Consider the following 20,117-nt stretch of genomic DNA (forward strand, 5'->3'; position numbering starts at 1 on the left):
AGATGACTCTCAGTTTCTGTAAAATTCCCAAGTTGTATTTTCTTTGTCTTTTCCATTGTCTTTAAATCACTTTTCTTCCATTTATTTCTTTGTATTACGTTTTTTTCCCCTTGTCCAGTTAAAGGGTTTGGATCGAGTTGGGAATGGTTGAATGGGAGACATTACTGAATAATTATTTTATGACAGGATCTTTTAGTCATTGGCTGCTGTTTCGTGTGAGGTTAGCAGGGTTTGTCAATGCAGTTTTCAAATGCATGTTAGTGAACGCTTTTTAAATGTGACCTTGATAATCAGATGGAAGTTTAATAGTCGGCTAATGTTGCCATTGGCTTGTAACAGACTAAGGGGCTTCAGTGGCTGGAAGGGGTATGAGTTACTGTGCTCGTTAAACAGCATGAAACACTGCTCTTCAGCGTGTGCCCAAAGCAGGGAAGAGTTTGAGGACTACATTAGGTCTGATGTACCCCAGGTTGCTTGATAACATCTTGGAGAGGAGAATGACAGGGATTCTTCAGTTTCAGGTGTAAACATTTTTTTTTTTTAAAATAGAGTTCGCATAAACATTTTGCCCCCTTTGGTCGACTGTCACTGCCTGTCATGTACTAATGTGAGTTAGTAAAAAGTATTGGCTCAGCCCTGTTACAGTATGTTCTTACACACTTCACACTCTTGTTGAAATCTTTTCTTTTGTCCAACTCATTTCTCATCTATTTCTTGTTCTGTGTCTTTATTCATCCTCTGCACAACTGAGTTTCCTCTTGCTTTAGTCCTAAACCACACTCCCTCCTGCACAGATCTCTTGTCTGCATTCTTCTCCTGTGAGGTCTTCAGATCAGTCCCTCATGAGTGCTGTTTGACATGATAATCTATGCATGGAGTTTGTCTACACAAACATGACATATTGTCTATTTTGTTGCAGCTGAATGTTTCTGGCCACGGATCACTCTTTTCTCACGTGGCTCTGACACTGCGGGCTTCATTGCAAGGATTTCTCTAGCCAGGCGTATGCCTCCCCTGGGGAGGTCAGGGCTGAAGCTAGGTCAGGTCTGAGTAGGTGGAGATTTTGGCTCATCAAATCGCTGACGTGGAATGTTTGAGCCGGTTACCAGGCAAAAAGGAAGGTTTTGATTTAACATTGCGTCTTTCCAGCAGCTTGTCGCAATTAGTGATGTCAGGAGGGAAAGAAACAAATATGAAGCATTTCTTCAAAGGGCAAGCATATCATTCCCATGAGTTCATTCTTTCCTTGGGTTTCTCAAGGAAAAAGGGGCAAAAGTGCAGCCTATTTCTCTGCGGTTTTGCAGGCCAGGGTTCTTCCTGTTCTCTGGGGCAGGGTGTCACATTTAGAGTTGACTAAATGGGTTGCAAAGCATGAAACCAGTGACACTGCATAAAGATGGCCATCAGAGTTGTAATTTTCCTCGTGGATCCTGTTAAAAATCTGATCCATATTTGTTTACTGTACAAGATAGCCAGCAATGAAGCTAGTGACAGTCCTGAGCTGTGCCTCAGTTCTGCAGCAGTACGCCTGTTTCCTTGATGAAACAGCATGACAGCTTTGTTTAACGCACTGCTTACATTTCATTTGCCTGCAGTATTTTAGGTAATATTTCACGGTGCTCTAGTTTGCAAGCCCAGGCTGTGTTGTTCATGGTCGCAGCTAGCAGTGCCAAGTTTCCCCACTCTCCTCCTGGCTGTAGGTATCCCATGCAGAGGCCATCTGTGTCTCCTCCCCTAATGGTAAGGGTGGAGTCCTCTTTAAACACATCCCCCCTTTCTCTCCCCCCTTTCCTACTTACGCCCAAATGCTTACTGTAAAACAAACAGAACATAGTATGGATGGAGTCTAGTTTCTTTGTATGCTTTGACAGGCCTGAAAGCTGACACACTGAGACAGACAAACTACGTACGGTAGCAGTTGGAGTGTCGTGTCAGGTAGCTGCAGTATGTCGAGCATGTTAGAGAGAAGCCTGGCCTGAGACACGTGTCTGCGTGCATCAACGCAATGTCACGCATGCCAAGCATGTTAGTTTACTACTTAGACAACCAATGCTGCAGGATGATTTTAATCAGTCTGCCATCTATATTCTTGTACCATTTATAGATATATATTTTTAAGTATTCATCTGACTGTCAAGCTTTTGTCAGTGCAGTGTGATTTTGTTATATTGTGATGAGCAAAATGACTGAGTTGCACTAGTAAGGTGACAACAAACAGCTGTCGTGTCAGCTCAGATGACCGTAGAGTGGAGAATGCAAAACCCACACGGCTCTGACCCTGATTCTCCCCCACAGCAGTGCACCCAGAGGACTCGAGCAGACGCAATGCAAACACAGGGCAACACATGCAGTGCAAAGCACATTATAGCAGTGTGGGCTTTTTTTAGACCGGGCCATGATTCAGGGGTGGGAAAGAGATGTAAATGGACCTCTGAATTATTGTGTAGAAATGAAAAAATAACCCAAGGTGACTTTCCCAAATGTCTTTCCAAGTGGATGACAAATAAGGCAGCCTGACTTAAATGTTTTAGGTTAATAGGTTAAAAGCCTAAATACAGTTTAAAGCTGTGCTAGATTAGTTTACACAGCAAAGAAAGAAACACAAGAAAAATATTTTGAAAATGTGGGTCAGCAGAGAAAAAAACAAGCAGGAAAGCCCAAGTATTATAGCACTGCATGAAACTTCACAACACAATGCAACATACATTTAAGACACAGCAGCCATTCAAACAAAATGCCTGACTCTTACACACATGGTCTCACACTTATTCCTTATTTTGGAAGAGAGAAACTCTGTGTGTGTGTGTGTGTGTGTGTGTGTATGTGTAATCACTAAAATTACAGGGGACGTAATGGAGCACAGGGAGCCTCAGCCTCCTTGGCTATATTCCTCACAAACCAAGATAGCATTGCTGTGGCTTACCACTCACATTCATGCCAAAGACTGAAAATACCAGCCAGTGGACCACTTTTATAAGCTTTACTCCATACACATCCGAGACTGCGTACAAAGTGGAAATTTATGGCTCCCAAATATAGCTTACTCTAAGGTAACGATGTCAAGAAAACTGTCAAGAAAACTTGGATGTACTGTTTTGCATATTTTGAATGAAATCAACCTTTTAACTTGTTATCTATAAAACAAACATTTTCACAAAATTTAATGTGGATCTACTCCACAATTAAGTAAATCATTGTACAGCCTCTTAAAAATGTTTAAGGATACATGTTTCTATTAGTGACTCATTTGTGAGAAAAAATACTGAGGCTAGGATAGTTTTTTTTTCATTCAGAACAGTATCCATAACCTTTAATTTAGGATTTATTTCAGGTTAGTTTTCCAAGATACTGCATTCATTCCCACTGAGCTGGTTGTTTTTGTTTTGTTTTTTTACAGCCCAGTACCACGTCTATCAACTGTGACATGCAGATTACCGTCCATACAGTTTCTTTTTTATAAGTTAAAGTATGATTTTAAAAAAACACTTTTTGTTGCTCATCTTGTCTTCACTTGTGGAACCTCAGTGAATTATAGCGTTCAAAATGGCCATTAATGCTCAAAACAAAGCTTACATGTTGCATTTGTTTAAAAAAAAACATTTTTAAACTGTGGTGGGCTTCAACTCAAATTAATTGTCTCATAAAAAGAGGGAATAAGACCATTAAATTGCTTGTTTTGTTTCATCTCCTTCCAGAGTTTTTTTTTTCTATCCTGCTTAAAAGGTGCTCTGATAATTAGCAAGAGGGACAGTCTGAGTGTCCTGCTGTGAAAGTGTGTTGCTTATTAAGAGGGAAAGCAGAGCGCTTAGAGTAACCCAGATGAAGTCTGGTATCTTTTCCAGCCCCAGGAAAAACATGCCTGAAACAAATGATGGCTCTTAATGTGACCATTGATTATAGCTGCAACAACAATGTGTTGCTGTTTTTCTGAATCTTATCTTAAATGTCCTTTTCTCTCAGCAGGTGTGAGCAGTAACCACGTGTTTGTTCCTGAGAAAGTCGATGCAGTGCTGGGGAAGAACATCACACTGGGCTGCAGAATAGAGGTGGGCTCCAACCTCAGCCTCACACAGATCTCCTGGGAACGTCGTCTTCCGTCAGGCACCATTACCTTGGCAGTGTTCAACCCTAAGTATGGAACCTCCTTCTCTCAAGAATATGCCCAGCGTATCTCATTTGTTTCCCCTTCAATACAAGATGCGACCGTTACCCTTAAAGAAGTTGGGTTTGCAGATATTGGGTCCTACACCTGCAAAGTGGCAACATTTCCTCTGGGCAATACACAAGCATCAACCTTCGTCAATGTACTAGGTAAAGTGGATCTCTCTCATTTTCATCTTCATTGTGTTGAGTGCTTCTTCATGCTGCTCTTAAATCACTTTTCAAAGCAAAGAATTGTTGTTTGCTAAGCTTAGTAAGCACTAAATGTTTGCCCTGGAGGAATAAATTTCTCCCCAAGGCCATTTAACTTTTTTAAATGATTTCCTGGACAGAGGTAATGTACATTCATATTCCTGCAGGAATATGCTGCGGTGCAGAGGCTGCAGTGGTGTGATCCCACTCATCTCAGTCATTGCAGTGTCACTTGCTGTGGAAAAAGTGCTACGTCAAGTTCAGTCCCCTTACATACTATGTGCAAGACACACATACAGTGTAAACACTTGGAAGACAAAGAGTGTCTCCTCATGTAGTAAACAGAATGCTGAAAGGTCAAACTGTCCCAACTTGATGCAACTTAGTTGCATGCAACAACAAGTTAATTGCAGGGTGTGATGCAGAGTGGCTCTCGTGATATTAAGTTGCATTTAACCAAGCTGCATGAACAAAATTTCCAGCATAGCACTGGTCTTGAAACTACAATGTGCAGCTGTTTCCCAGTGAGAATTTTTCTTGTTAGTTCTGCCCTCTTTACCCTTTGTCACTAATTATGAAATCATACCTCAGACTGAGTAATTGGTATTTGTGAAGCTCTCACAGGCACCGAAGAAGCAGATGATAAACTTGGCAGTCTGCAGTGTAAAAATCTTTTCTGTTTTCTACTTTTCACTGATTTATTCTGTTGTTGCTGATAAATATTATTATGTATGTTGAGACTTTTCACCTTTTTGAATTACCAAAAAATAAGAAATGTACAGAGCAGCATCTAACACACACTATACAAATACCTCTTTATTTATTTATTGCTACTTATATAAATGCAAAAAATATAAATTTGTAATGAGGCTTCTCCTTTTCAATTTTTTTGTTCTCCCCAAGTATGTCATACACTATATTTGTCTGCACTCATGTGCACATGCATGATCACACCCTATGGACACAATAACCCTTCCTCTCTGAGGAGCTTGAACGTTGAACTCTCTCTGTGGTCAGCATATGTTTGGTACCTTAAATGGGTGGTTGGATTGCTCTCTGGCAGAGCAGAGAGTAGGATATTGCACTGTAGGCAGTAGTTTCTCGTCTCCCTCCAGAGACTGAAGGAGACTCTGATGACTAATGAATGGTACATTAAGTGGTGCAGTGACAGCCACAGTGTCTGGGACCTCACAGAGTTCAATTACACCTTGCTCTCCTCTCTGAGCAGTTTCTCAGGCGTGTTTTTTTTATTTTCATTTTTTTCGGTTCACACAAATACATACATACGTACCCATACACAAACACATGCCAGGGTCTACTTTACAATTCATAGGCCGCACATAGGGTGTGATTATGGTGGAAATATATGTTCTTTGCAATTTGATATATGTCATGTGGGAATTAGTTTATCCCACAGGGTATTTTTGTTAGAAAGAGCACATTACAATTACAAGCCCTAAAGTCAGCAGACTCAAGTTCCCAAGGCAGCGATGAAGAGTCGCTTCTTCATCGCTGCCTTGTTTTGGGTTGACTTGTACCTTTTTTACAACACTGTTTTCAGAAGGAACCACGTGGCTGCAGGCCAACAACTGCATCTCTGAAAAATATTGGTTGTACAGTGTGTGTTGTATTTGTTTCAATTTAAACTCAACTCAAAGATCTCAGTTTTGATTCATGTTTATACTTTGAGGTTTATGAGAGAGCACTTGACTTCATTTTCATTCCTTTCAAATGAACTAAAGTAAGTGTCAGTGAAAAGGCTCAAACCCATGAATAATAGACCAGAGTCACGACACATATCATAATGATTAACAGGTGCAGTGGACATTGACTTAATTTCAAAAGTCTCACTCTTGGTACAACCCTTGTTTTGCATTCTGTCAGTATCACTCAACACACAGTGTTTGTATTGGCCCAGTATTGTCTTACTTTCTTATTCATCTTTGTGTCCACAACCACTCATAGGAAAGGCTCAAGGATTTCAGGACCAGTTCAGCGGAACTGTGTTGCAGTACATGAGCCAAAAGTCCCCACCAGTAAGCAGTAAGAAGGAACAAGAGAAGGAAAATATATTCAATGAATTGGAATGACCCTTTGTTTTAAACTGCTGACGGGTCAGTGGGAAATCTACTGGACAACAATCGACTTTCTTAAAAACACGACATTCACTCACATTAAGCTGGCAAGATGTCATAATTCTTCAACTACACAAGCTCCAGAGTAGCTCCATAGTATTTGAATTTTATCTGCGAAATATAATTCACATTCTTTTTTTTTGTTCTAAAGTTGTCTGTTCATTCATGTGGCCAGTAATGCACCTCTTTTTTTGCTGAGTTTTAAAACTGAGAGATCAACCCCACAGAGAGACGGTTAAAGTTGCTTACTGATAGGAGTAAAAAATCTGAAGAGTGTCATAGTTTCTCTCTTGTGAAAAGTGTTTCATTTCTCCTTTCAGTCTATACTGGATACTAATACTAATCTAATACTGGACTTCCTCCAGTGTCTATGTAGTATGCGTCATAAAGCTATAATTTGCATGCTGCTATTCAGTACACCCCATGTCTTCTCTTGTTCTCAGAACTACCAGCCAATGAAGCCAGCTGCAACCAGCAGCGTTCTTGCAGATAATTTCATTGACCTTATCTGCTTGCCAGGTGTGGCTTCACTTTCGCTTGATTTTCTCTATGGATGACAGGATGCAGAATTTAAAACAAAAGTGATAGCTGCTGATTTCAGACCCGCTGTAGATCATGATACCAAGCTAACTGGCTTTAATAGTAAAAATGCCAGTTTTATAGGTTTTTGATGCTAAATCTTACTGTAAAAATGTCCAGACGTGATGCATAACCATTGAACATCCAGTTAAAATCCTTATTTATTGGGGTTCCCGCTCTGACGTCAGTGTTCAGTGTGCATATGTGGATCAGTGGGAACGTGGGCGAGAAACGGCCCATGCAGCCAGTTTGCTGAAGGGAAATCGTTTTCTCCCCAAGCATTTGCACTCATCCAAAGCATTCCCCTCCCTTCCTGACAGCAAGTCCAAATTAACACGTCTTTCTGATTTAGTTATTCTGAAGCTTCAGCCTGCCTCCGAACATAGAGCAACTACTGTTTATAGTCAGAGGCCTTTGAGGAGGGGCAGGGAGAAGTGAGTGAAGAATGTGAGGTGGATGACTGAGAACAGCAACCCCGCCCCTGCACTGGGTACAGGAGACGCCAGGTTATTTTTGGAAAAAGGGGGCTGTCAGGAGTTATTTGAATTTGTTGTCGGACCTCCTGCACGGCCGGGGTGGAGGAGGGTGGCAGATGTCTTAAAGGTGATGGCCTTGTCTTATGGATTAGGCTGGTGTGTGCCCCCACGTGCCGCCTTTAAAACTGTCACCATTGCAGTAAGCAGAACAGCTGTTGAGGCTCTTTTAACAGGGACAGAGATGGAGGAGGCGGTGCACTGCGGGACAAAGAAGAAGAAACTAATCTAACTGGTAATAGTGATGGTGTATGAAAGTGTAGCCTTCTTTAACCCGTGTAGCCAGTTTACTTCACTACCTCTCCGTTTTGTCCTCCCCCTCCCTCCACAGACTTTCTTTTGTGTTTGGACTTAGTCCTTTGTCCTCCTTTGTCTTGCTGAACTTTCTCTAGTGTCATTTCTGACACTTTGCGATTATTAAGCAGGGCCCCATATGTTTATTTTAGGCCAGTGCGGCACAAGACAAACTGTTGTACAATAGGTAGAGGATTGCGTTATTCTGGTCACATCTCTCTTGCATGGATCTGTTTTGCTTCTCTGCGAAAATCCTTGTTACGTCTAAACCTCTAGTTATTCTCAGGAAGCTGGTGTAACATTACCCCAGCCCTAAAGCACCGAGAACACATTAAGTTAGCTCCTCATCTTCCAGTACTACACTGTCAAATATAAACACACTACAGTGTTGACTGTCAGTAGCCTCGTATTCTGAAATATTATGGGTCATATGCATACTTCAGGTACTAGTGTTTTTTTTGTTTTTTTTCAAATTATGAATTACATGCTACTATTGTGTATTAATATGTGTGACACACAACAATAAAGACGGCTGTCTTCACATGATTGAATAGCGTGGTTCATCATTTTTTAATGCAAATATGTGAAATGGAAGAAGTCAATCTGTGCTCTTTAGCAGCTGAGTATACTGAAGCCACTTCCCTCTGTTCATATAGCATATGATGGACATTATTTATTCATATACACACACACGAAAAGATCAATATTCATTTTGTAATCTTTTTTCCTTTCTGTCATTTCCTCCCCTCCTTGTCCGCTTTACTCTCCTCTTCACAGTGGAGCCAAAGGTGTATGTGTCAGCCGGCCCCACAGCTCTTCTGGATGGCGGGAACGAGTCGCTGGTGGCCACCTGCATAGCAGAGCGTGGCCGTCCCCCTGCTGAGGTTTTCTGGGAGACGGAGCTATATGGGCGAAGTGAGAAGCAAAGTCATGATGAGCCCAACAGCACCACCACCATACATGTGCAATACATGTGGCAGCCGCAGAGCTACGCCCAGGGGAAGACGCTCACCTGTGTGGTGCGCCACCCAGCCCTGCAAACAGAGTTCCGCATACCATACAAACTCAATATTCAGTGTAAGTGGTGAATAATATGACCTCCTTAATTCCTGTGCTGTCTTGTCATACATTTTACATGACAAATCTGGTTATATTCAAGTATTTCCTATTGCCAGCAAATCTCATGATCAATGAATTGGTCACACTACTTCTCCTGAGTGTTGACTGTGTATCCAAAGCCTGATGTAATTTGCTCCTCTGGGCCATAGACCTCCACCAAAAACAAGTGAAGCTCTGTGAAGTCTTTAAAGTACATTTCAAGCCCAAATTAGCTGTTTTTCAGGTATAGAACAAAGTGTTTTGCTCAAAAATACTTTTACCAGTGTAATAAAATGGAAACAACCACTTAATGAAATTACAGTTAGTTTTTTTTTTTTTTGGGAGATTCTGGACAAGAAGGTTTTTGTGTTGATTGTACAAAAACAAAACACAATTACACTGGTTAACATATTCCTTTGTTACTTTGAAAATGGATTCTGTAGCATACGCCAGCTTACTGCTGTAAACACTCACAAGCACATTAAATCTTTTTTGAAAAGGTCAACCAAAACAATGAACATATATATTCATGACGATTTTTAAAAATTAAGTCTTCAGTAGGAATGAATGGGGCTTGGAGCTGAAAGCCACAAATATGCTTGGAAAGCCGGAAAGTATTGAGAATCAGACAAAGGCAGTGTTGGTTTTGGTCATTTCATGGTGTTTGTTGATAGAAAAATGGCAACAAACCCTTCAAAAACTACTTACCACAGAGAGACAAAAATCAAATCACATTTTTGTCTGAATGGTTTTGTGGTATAACTTCAACTTTTAGCCCCTGCACTAAATTACTTTGAAATTGAATGCTTTGAATTAGGTTAAGTAGAAGGGTTTATCAGTAAATTGTGAGTTGTACAGTGCATTGAGATTTTGTGACTGACATTGAATTACATTTTAATCTCATTTCGAATGTACACTGTTAGTCAAAAATAAAACAAAATAAACTTGTTTGTGAAACAACTATGGTTAATAATCATGATCACAATGTATAACAAAACAATTATTATTACTGTTATACCTCTAATTGTGTAACCCAGTTGTAGAGGTACAGTATATCTTAATGATATTAACCCATGCTGATAGCGTGATTTATGAATAGCCTGCTCACTACCTTTCCTTCTTTGCCCATAAAGGAGCCATTTAAGAGTCATCTTAATGTTATAATCATTGATGCTTAGTGCCTTGGCGAGCAGTACCAAGGGTTACTCTGTGTTTGGACTGTGTGAGTGCAGGCTAATGAAGGTATTTTATGAAATATTGATCAGGCCTCAGCAGGAACGCAAGTAGCAGGAGGCTGCTGTGGGCAGAGGACGAAGACGCAGAAAAACCAAGGTTAATACAGGAAGAAAGAGGCTTTCCACCTCAATAAATCATGTCAAATGCAGAGGCAAGGGATTTTAAGTGCAAAAGAAGCACAATTTCAACGTTGAACTGCGTGAAAAGGGTCAGTGGACACAGTGAGCCGAGACATCTTCCTGTGTGCTGTAATGAGTTCCTCATTTGTCCTCCAGGGAAATCAAAATGAACAATTGGATATCCAAGTCAGTGTTTGCCATGTTTTATTACAGTGGCATGAGCTGGGCTTCATTTAGGCATCCTCCTGCCTTCCTTTGTTTTTTTTGTTTTTTTTCTTTGTCATGGTAGGCAGTAGAGTTTGTTATGAGCTGCAGTACATCTGCTGTCTGAGTGAGTCTGTCATTTTCTAACTTTCCACTAGCCCAGGGTCATTTGTTCGTTCTCTTGGCTCGTGTTCAGCAGCAGGTCCTGTACCCTGCTACAGTCCTGCACAGCCTTTGTTTTTGTCACTGCTCGCTACTGTGCTTATAATGCATGCTTTGTTCCTTCTGGGAAAGCTCGTTTGTCATCAGGCTGCTGGGATCACAATGACTGATTATTAACTCGTACTCTTTTACCTTTTGAAAAAAATAAAATACATTTTGGTCTGCATGGCCCTCACTATTTTAAGCAATCAAGACCAACCTTAGTGTGTAGGATGTTAAAAAAAATACCACAGCCTGAAGGATAAAATATATTATAAAAATTCTGTTCATTGTAATTAACGCTAATTTTTAACATCATAATCTTTTTTCTTATTCTGTTTTACAGTTGCGCCAGTGGTTTCAGTAATTGGACTTACCAAAAACTGGTATGTGGGTCAAGAGAATGTGAAGTTCACCTGTAGTGCCAAAGCTAACCCACCTGCCCGTCACTTCACATGGATCAGGTCAGTATCCCCAAAATATGCCTTCTCGTGAAAAGCTAAATATAAAAACATACATTCGTTCTCTGGTGAGAGTAAGCATCAACCTCTATGGATAAATGCTGGGGCTATTGCAGTACTCCCTTAAAATACAGTTATTCTAATGGTGACTCAGTGCTGGCTCTGAAAAAACCACCTCACTGTATGGAAGTGAAGCAGAAAACCCTTACTAGTCACTGGAAACAGAAAGTCACTTTTTTAATTCCAAAATCAAAATAACTCATTTTCTTTTTCTCATATTTTTACACTCCAATTTGTTTATTGTTGCTTTAATTGTAAGAAAGCAAAATAATTCCGGCCCATTCTTGGGCCTCATACTTTTTTTCTTATGGCCCAGTATACGCCCAGTTCCACGGCCTGAGTGTGGTGCGCATATACAGCATGATTGTCAGATGCTACTTCCACATCTTGACCAATTCTGGCATGCACACAGAAAAGGAGGATAACAGATGTAATCAGTCCAGATGTTATAGTATGTTATAGTATGTAGGCCAGACTGGGTCAGACAGCTGTTTTAGTTAAACAGGTAAAATTTACCAGCAGTTTTTAGCCTTTTGTTGGCCGCAACAACAAATTTTGACAAAACAAAATGAAAGAAAGTTGCTTAAATTAATGCTGATGAGTTTTAATTTTTGGGATATTTGTTTTGTTGATCAACAGTCAAGCAGCAAACAGGCAGAAGAGACATGTTTGTAACCAAGCAGCTAATGTTATGGCAAATTCTACATGACAGATCAGCTGATAATAGGTTTTAACTGTAAACAAATTAAACAGTGCAGAAGCTCCTGTCTCTAAATTACTTCCAGCATAAGTTTGGAGCCTGGACACTGGAGCTGTCAGATGCACTGCTGCACCCATCGGGAAGACTGCCTGCTATAAATAAAAGATTCCAAACGGTTCATGCATCAGAGCAACACTGGTCTATTGGCAGCTCTTTGTCATCATCTTGCTTTGAAAACAAGAAATATGGTCTCATTTGGGCTGACAGTACCAGTGAAGTCTAGACAGCCAAGCTCTTTATTTTCTTTTTTTCCTTCTTTTTTTTGTTCAGCCTTTTGTTCATGTAGAAATCTTTCCCCTCGACTGATGGAAGTACTCTCAGCTCAAATTATCGCAGTCATGTGATCGTATAATTGTTGCAGCAGGCCAAACTGAACCAACACAGCAGTGATGTCATGGCCAGTCATGGATAGGTTTTTCAATTATAGTTTGAAAGTGATGTCTCTTAAACATACAGTAATAACAGTGTATAAAGTTTAAGCCCATACATGTTTATGTACAGTGAAATATGTTTAATGTTTCATCATTGCACAGGTTGGATGGATTGATGCCAGAGGGTGTTGAGATCTCAAACAATACCTTTGCTTTCACTCGCCCGTTGGAGCGCAATGACTCTGGAGTATATCGCTGTGAAGTGATGAATGACATAGGTCTCCGCAGTCAGAATGTAAACCTCTGGGTACAAGGTATGTTTTGAAGTTAGATTTTTTTTTTCTAACTGTCTGCTCACTTAAATTAATTACCTTTAATAACGGAGAAATCCATGCCTTTTGACATTCGTCTTGCCCTTCTGATGTAAGATTACCCTCTCAGTCTGATCAGCGCTCAGTTCAACACTTCTAGCAGAGCTAAGCCTCCATATACATGTCCCTGCCCAGATCTACTTTCACACATTCCTGGCAACAGAGGACCACAAAGTGCAGATAAAGAGTATTGGTACCAAACATTTCCACTGTTGTGGTTTTGGCAACATTAGATTTCTCAGATAAGGTAGAGGGTGTTTACCCCTGCTGATTCGGCAAACTATGCACCCACGTAGCCTTTTTCTTTGTTTTATTTAAGGTCAGGTTTCACAGCGGGACACGATGAACTGTGTTCACAGATTTGTAGTACACAGATGAATGCGCATGTACCCCATGAAATATGTTATTCAGTGGTGTATTGTACTCTTAAAGCACTTCTTTGTGAAATGCGATCAAGTGATTTAGTTTAATTCAACACTTCATAGATTAAAACTAACAGCAAGAAAAGGGACTTCCCTAAATCATCGAAAGGGGTTTCCCTGCATTTGGCTTTATGAAATGCTGTTGATTCATTAACATAAATCCTTGTCAGAAAAGTCGCAGCATACTAAACTACTCCCGTCTGCCTCCTCTCTGTCCATGGTTTACTACTTACAGTTCATTACTGTAAAGTCAGGGCGTGGATCCTGAGAACTCTGCATCTCTTTTTATTTTCATTTCTCCTCTGCTCCTTTTAATCATTTTCCAAACAAAGCAACTGCTGCTTTTGGACACGTACTCCGCTAACACACACAGTGCTTTTGGTTTCTCACTGTCGAGAGGAAAGAGCTGGAGAAGCCCCAAAAAATGCTGTCAGGCTCCATCTGTGTACAGGCCCGGTTTGGAGTCCTGCTCCAAACGAAAGCACAGCTGACATCCTGTCTAGGATGGACTGCACTGCACTGAGCAATTATCTTGCTTCTCTTGTCAAATATTAAGACTTGGGCACACGGCCTCTCGCCTCCCTCCCCCGTGGAGATAGCCAGGTTGAGCTCAGTTATGTTCCCTCCCCCCCTCCATGGCTGCTTGGTGTAGCTGTTTCACATTCCCAGTTGTCTCTGCAGCCTTGTGGTTTTTGGCTTTGCGTCTTTCAGATGATCAGCTACGTGGTTGCAGATGCTCATAGGCTACATGAGTTTAAAATGCCCTGCTGCAGGGTGGGATTTATGGTGACTGATGAAGGAGACGATTACCAGTATATCAGTTCACTGACCTTGATCTATCTCCATTATCCTCTCTCATGCTTTTTGCCCCTGATCCTTCAAGCTCACACACAGTGCATAATTGCAGGTAATTAGATTCTTACTCAGTTACACAAATTGTGGAAATCATTATAGCTCTACAGGGATTCTGGTTTTGATAACTAGTACCTGAAAACCTCCTGGAGATGCAGACCTCTATTAATGCGAGTCATACTGCTTTGTAGTCAGGCCTTTGATGTGCCTGTGCAGAGATCGACTAGTGGTATCAGGCAGCTCTTAGCCCCAGAGGCGGGAGGTCAGAATGGAGACACTTGTCCTGACCTTGAGCTCTTTTCTCTCTCCGTCTCTGGCTGCTATCACAAACGCCGGCCACCGGAGGACAAATCAGATGCAGGAACCTCACATCGATCACACAGTGTTTCATCTTCTCACATGACTTCCCCACAGCAGGGTTTAGAAAGAAAGAAGGGAGGGCGGGGAATCACACTCACTCGGATGCTCATGAGTGCATGTCCTCTGTCCTCCTATGCCTCTCTGTCTCTCTCTCTCTCTCTCATGCTCACACACACAATGACATTCAGCACGTAACCTCTTTCTGATCCTCTCATTTCCCCCTTTTTTCTCTACAGCACAGCTTTCAACAGATTCTTTCCTCTCCTCTCAGGAGAGCCATGTCTCTGCCCTGACACTGCACAGTGTTATAAATTAATCTAAAAACCATTTACACTTGCTTTGTCAGTCGTTACAGAACATAAAGTGCAGTCTTACTCCTCTCGTCTTTCCTCTCTGATTTAAATCTTTTCATCACATGTTCACTCTGTAGATCCTCCCCCCACCACTGCAGCCCCCAGCACCACTGCATCCCTTCACCATGACACCTCTGGAACTGGCACTGTGGACCAGCCGAAATCCCTGTTCACATCCCCAACTTTGGCTCCCTTAGCTGACAGCAGCCTGGGTACTATAGTTGGCGGGGCGGTGGGTGGAGTTCTCTTCCTGATCCTCTTGCTGATCCTGGGTGGGGTGTGCTTTATGCGCCAGCGGAGAACCTTCAGGGGCGACTACTACACCAAACAGTACCTGGGACCCTCTGACATGCAGAAGGAGTCTCAGCTTGACGTGCTGCAGCCACATGAGCTGCAGGAGGTCTACGGGGACAAGACGAGCAAAGGCAGCCAGGACCTAAAACCCAAACTGGGGGGAGACATCATTTACCCCGACTACACGCCCGAACGCAAGGATAGGGACGACTGGGCCGACAGGGGGGACGCCCACAGGGGCCTCAAGGAGGGAAATTACTACCCTGATCACTACAACACCCAAAACATGCACCCCTGTGGGCCTCCCGTGCACAGCCCCATAGTGAACAACGGATCCCCCTACCTCCCAGAGGACTGCTATGACAATGGCACAGACAGCGACTATGTGTCCCACATGGACGGATCTGTGATCTCACGCAGGGAGTGGTATGTTTGAGGAAAAGAGTGAAAGAAAAAACAGACAAATGACTGACTGAGAATAATTTAACAAGTGACAGATATAAATATCATTAAAGGTTGCGTCATTTCAGTTAAAGGATGAATACAGTTTCTCAGCTCAGTTTCACAGTGAGCTCTTTGAACAGTACTGCTCTGCCTTGATTGTAACCACTTAACCTTAAGGACGTGTTTGTGGATTGTACTACACTTTTGTAGCATTTCAAGGAGCTACAAATACGCTGGATGGCCTCAGTGATATTATCTGTGTAGGCTTAAGAGGCTTTGGCATACAATGACTTTTCATGATATGAATGAGGTTTTGTATTCTGCTTGTTTCGTGTTTGCACCTGTCTTTAAAACAGGTGACCGGTCAGGTGTTCGGACCCTCGTTAATGAAGTTAGATCTGCTCCCATAAAACCTCACAACTTCTGTGGTATTTTGAAAGTGGCCCCAGATTGCTTACAGCATTTTCATACAGGTGATATGTTTAACATGGCTGCAACCAGTATTTAAAGCAAATTGTATTGCATGATTTTTTTTAAAAACAAAATGTATCATCGCGTCAAAGGGAAAGTCACATGGTTAAAAGGGAGAATTACACAGACATTGTACTGAGGGAAAAGAGAGTTGACTGATGCTACAGCAATACGGTTCCAAAAAAAAACACTGCCCCTTGTAAAAACTTTAGAGAAGTTATTCTGTAGCTTTTGCAAACTTTGAGTATCTTCTGTGAATTATTCACAAAATGGCAACCTGTCACCTGACAGAGAAAGAGGTGACTCCCTGTGGAAGAAATTTTACTCAGAGCTTCAGTTCAGCTTAACCAGACAAGCTCATGTTGTTTTGATAAATAACTCCTTGAGAAGTAAATGCAGCCGTGACCTGATTGCATGCTGCACAAGGCACAGGTAGTTTTCCACACGACAGCAGGACAAAGTTAAGTTCAGTTACCTCACTAAGGAGTTGGAGGTGTGCAGCCTGTCACCTGCTCCTTCTTGATTTGTTACTTCCTTCCAAAAATTAAAAATCGTCTGCCGGTGAAAAAAAATGCCAATAATTATTGTTGTCTCATTGTGTAGACACACTTTTGATGAGTTGCTTACTGAGTTTGATGAGTTTCCTGTGGCTGTTTCACAATAAGAGCATGCATCATTTTTTCTGTGAATCCCTTGTGCTTAGGTAGCTGAGCTGAATCCAGTGCAGGAACGGCGAACTCTACCACCGCCTACAAAAACTACTATATAGAGATAATTACTGAATGTAAACACATGAAATGGCTACTACGGAAAAAGTGTCAACCATAAACAGTATCAAATTTGTATTGATTACTGAAAATCCTATGAATTTACCACTTTTATCAAATACACTATTATCAGTATTGAAATGTCTTAATGCAGTCACTTTCTTGCAGTGAAATAGCACAACTTTTATTACGTTTGTCAGCAAACATCAAAGGAAGCCAACCGGGCCTTGGCCTTCTCCACTTAGCCATGATAACAGGCTTCATCGCTGTCTTTGCCATTTTCCCTCCTCCTTATCCTCTGGTTTCTGTCTGCGAGACTAACACCAATTGGTCATTATAGTTTTTTATTTAAACATGGGATCAAAGCAATGTGTTATAAATACCAGATGTGACTATAACAGCTGTCATCATCTGACATTATGTGGCTCCATAAACCACCAACAGTTTCACTGCTCCTGGTCGACACTCCTCAGTCATGATTCATGATGGTAAATAAGCAAAACACTCATTGGGGAAGAAAACAGACACTGAGCAAAGATAAACTGATCCTTCAGTTTGCATGTGTTAAAAGTCTGATTATTCAAATACCTTGGAGACATTGCGAGCGTCTGACATCACTGCTGATCACAGAACAGGCTATAATGTTGGGGTTTGGCTCCTCAGCAGCTCCTCTGAGGATATGCAGCGATCATGGAAACTAGAAACTTAATCCACAAGTGAAAAAAACTGGTTTAAGAACCATCTAGGTTAGAGCTGTCTCTGTAATGGCTCCCCAAGGGATTTATATATATTTTTTTCTTTTCCTACAAACAACAAACCCATTGACATTAAGATGAAACAAAGGAGTTGACATCATCAATGATCTCATCTCTCACTGGTTGATTTGACCTTAGACTTTTCCACTTAGTGCTGCTTTTTTTTTTGTTTCCTCAGGAATGATACATGGATCAAAGTGGCCTCTGCAAAGCCTCACATGAAAGGGAAAACATACCCTTTTTGGAAAGATCCCCGTTTAGTCAATCAGGGTGTTTGTTAGAAGAAGGAACCATATATGTGTATCACAGTGAGATCAGGACAGCGGGGTTGGGTATATTTTGAGGTCTCCCTCTTTCTTATTGGGGTTTTATAGATTGTGGGTGCACATTTTCTCGTTCGTTTTTTTTTTTTTCTTTTTTCTTTTTTTTTTTTTTAACCCTTCTCCACCCTAGGTTTCCCATGCCAGGGCTTTGGTCGAAGGTTTAGATGTCTGAGAATAAACTGCTTTAATCTCTTTAGCTCGCTCTCACTCTCATCGTCGCACGCGCACACCCGGCCACCACACATCTGCCACTGCTGCCCACATTCAAAGAGCAGTCCTCACCTCAAACCATCAGCTTTTTAATTAACTTTTTCTTCTTTCTTTTTTTTTTTTTTTTCCTCGTTGCACTTGGCAACCGAAGTGCTCGAACTCGGCGATACGGTAAATAGCACATCCATGTCTGCATGCACGCATTTTTTAAACGGCTGATTCCTATCTGGCCGCTTGTTTCTTATTCTGTAAAGTTGATCCACACAAACTGCTGTCTTTGATCTTTTCATAAGTTTCTGCCTCATCTCTAAAGACTGTTTGACAAAAGCAAAATGAGCTGAAGTGATGAATGTTTTTTGTATCCTTTTGGATCAGTTTTGGTCAACTGGTTGCATGTAAATTAAGTTATTTGCTGCCAACTATGCTCATTATTTCTCATCAGTAATGTTTATATACATGTACATAATGGTATAATAGGTTAGCGTAGGATTACCTGTTCTCTCAGTTTGATTCATATGTTCATGTACAGTTTGTTCTGGACTCCCCTACTGAATAGTTGGTGCCTTAGAAGGGCTGAGCAATGCACAGAAACTTTAAAAAAAATGACAATTACTGAAAGGATTTATAGAAAGGATATAAATATCAATAAAGAGGAGGGCTGACTGGTCCTTTAATGTCTTCCGTCTTGATATTTAAGATTTACTGTTCAAAATATCAGAATAGACAAAAGGTTGATTGTCATGCCTTATACACTTTGAAAGGACACATGTAACAAGTTGGTTACTGAGAAAATTGTAATAAGTATAGTTTCACTGGGAATTGAGGCAAGCCAGATTCATAGAAAATATTATCGTCCTGTAAATATGCTGGCTGTTTTTTTTATTATTATTGAAAAAAAAAATCTTATTTTTTGTATGAGGTCTGTAATTTTCACAGAGTATTAGTTTATCTTACGAGCGTCCGTGGAGCTCGTCTCATGATAACGTAGAGGGCGATCCTGTTTTCACTGCGTTTTTGTATTTGTTCTCGAGAGTTTCTGACCAATTATTTTGTATGTTGTTCTTTGAATGATTGACGTCTCACAGGAATCAGAGGTGAAAGTGCGGCAGATTGTGTTTTGTTCCTTTGTTTGCAATAAAAGACCACCATTATTGCACTCAAATGAGTCCTGGGATTCTGCTTTCAGAGTTTTTCTTTTATTTACTTTATGTTCTTTTAATTGCATTAGTGTATTTTTAAGTTAATAAATACTTTGTTCATCACAGGTTTTCTAATTTCCAATTAGAGCTTACTGAGTAGCTACAGCAAATGACAAAAGTACAAACACAGCTTATAGAATGCTACAAAACCCCTGCAGAAAATACCCACAATTCCACAATTATCTGAGGAATGTCAGATTTTTACTTTGTTATTGAAGAAACTGTTTTATCTTTCAGTCAGCGTTGGACTCTTCATGTTCCTCTTTGCTGTTACTCATGTTTTTTTCTTAAAAACATTTCCTCTTGCTGCATTACAGAATTGAGTCACCAACTGTTCTGGTGACACAGTCGAAAGCACCAGCACAACTATTGACGGACCCTGAGGTGAGATTATTGAGAACAAATGTTACATTATTTTACAGTCAGGATTACGATGGCCATCAGAACGCTGTTTGATTTAAGAATTTTTGTCAGACGACTGTTTCCAAGGTCAAGGAGGATCCTCAAAGCTTTATGTTATTTTATAGGTGTCCTTCATGAACATGGGCAGCGTGAGAATATTTTGGCCTGCTAGTGTTTTTTTGTTCTCAATTTCATGTCCTCCTCCACAGGGTTTTGCTTTCAGTCTCTTACTAAACAGAAAAAGTAATTTCATAATGCCCTCTTAAAGTAACACATAAAGGATCCCATACTTCAATATCTTGTAATAATCTTATTTTATCTGATAAATAATACCACAATTTGTGAGATTGTTTTTTTTTTTTTTTACCCTAATTTGAATAATAAGCAAACTAAATACATCATCATGTGACCTGGAGAGTTGAGATGGGCACTTTTTGACATTTATAGACTGAATGATTAATCTGTTGATGTGATGTGCCTGTTTAGCACT

At 40.8% G+C, this 20,117-nt stretch overlaps 1 protein-coding gene across 2 annotated transcripts in view; it reads left to right on the forward strand.

Annotated features, from left to right (window-relative positions):
- Positions 1–19,172, forward strand: part of nectin3a (nectin cell adhesion molecule 3a) — a 28,976-nt gene extending 9,804 nt beyond the window's left edge. Inside the window, exons 2-6 of one of the 2 annotated variants that reach the window (XM_041047176.1) lie at positions 3,961–4,311; positions 8,672–8,971; positions 11,099–11,216; positions 12,567–12,718; positions 14,840–19,172. In XM_041047176.1, the coding sequence (XP_040903110.1) occupies positions 3,961–4,311; positions 8,672–8,971; positions 11,099–11,216; positions 12,567–12,718; positions 14,840–15,492 (1,574 nt within the window). In that variant the 3' untranslated portion in view covers positions 15,493–19,172. The remainder of the gene's footprint in view (positions 1–3,960; positions 4,312–8,671; positions 8,972–11,098; positions 11,217–12,566; positions 12,719–14,839) is intronic. The other variant, XM_041047177.1, reaches the window with a different exon arrangement.
- The last annotated feature ends 945 nt before the right edge of the window (positions 19,173–20,117 follow it).

The sequence above is a fragment of the Toxotes jaculatrix genome, chromosome 9 (genome assembly GCF_017976425.1).
Source record: "Toxotes jaculatrix isolate fToxJac2 chromosome 9, fToxJac2.pri, whole genome shotgun sequence".
Classification (NCBI taxonomy): domain Eukaryota; kingdom Metazoa; phylum Chordata; class Actinopteri; family Toxotidae; genus Toxotes; species Toxotes jaculatrix.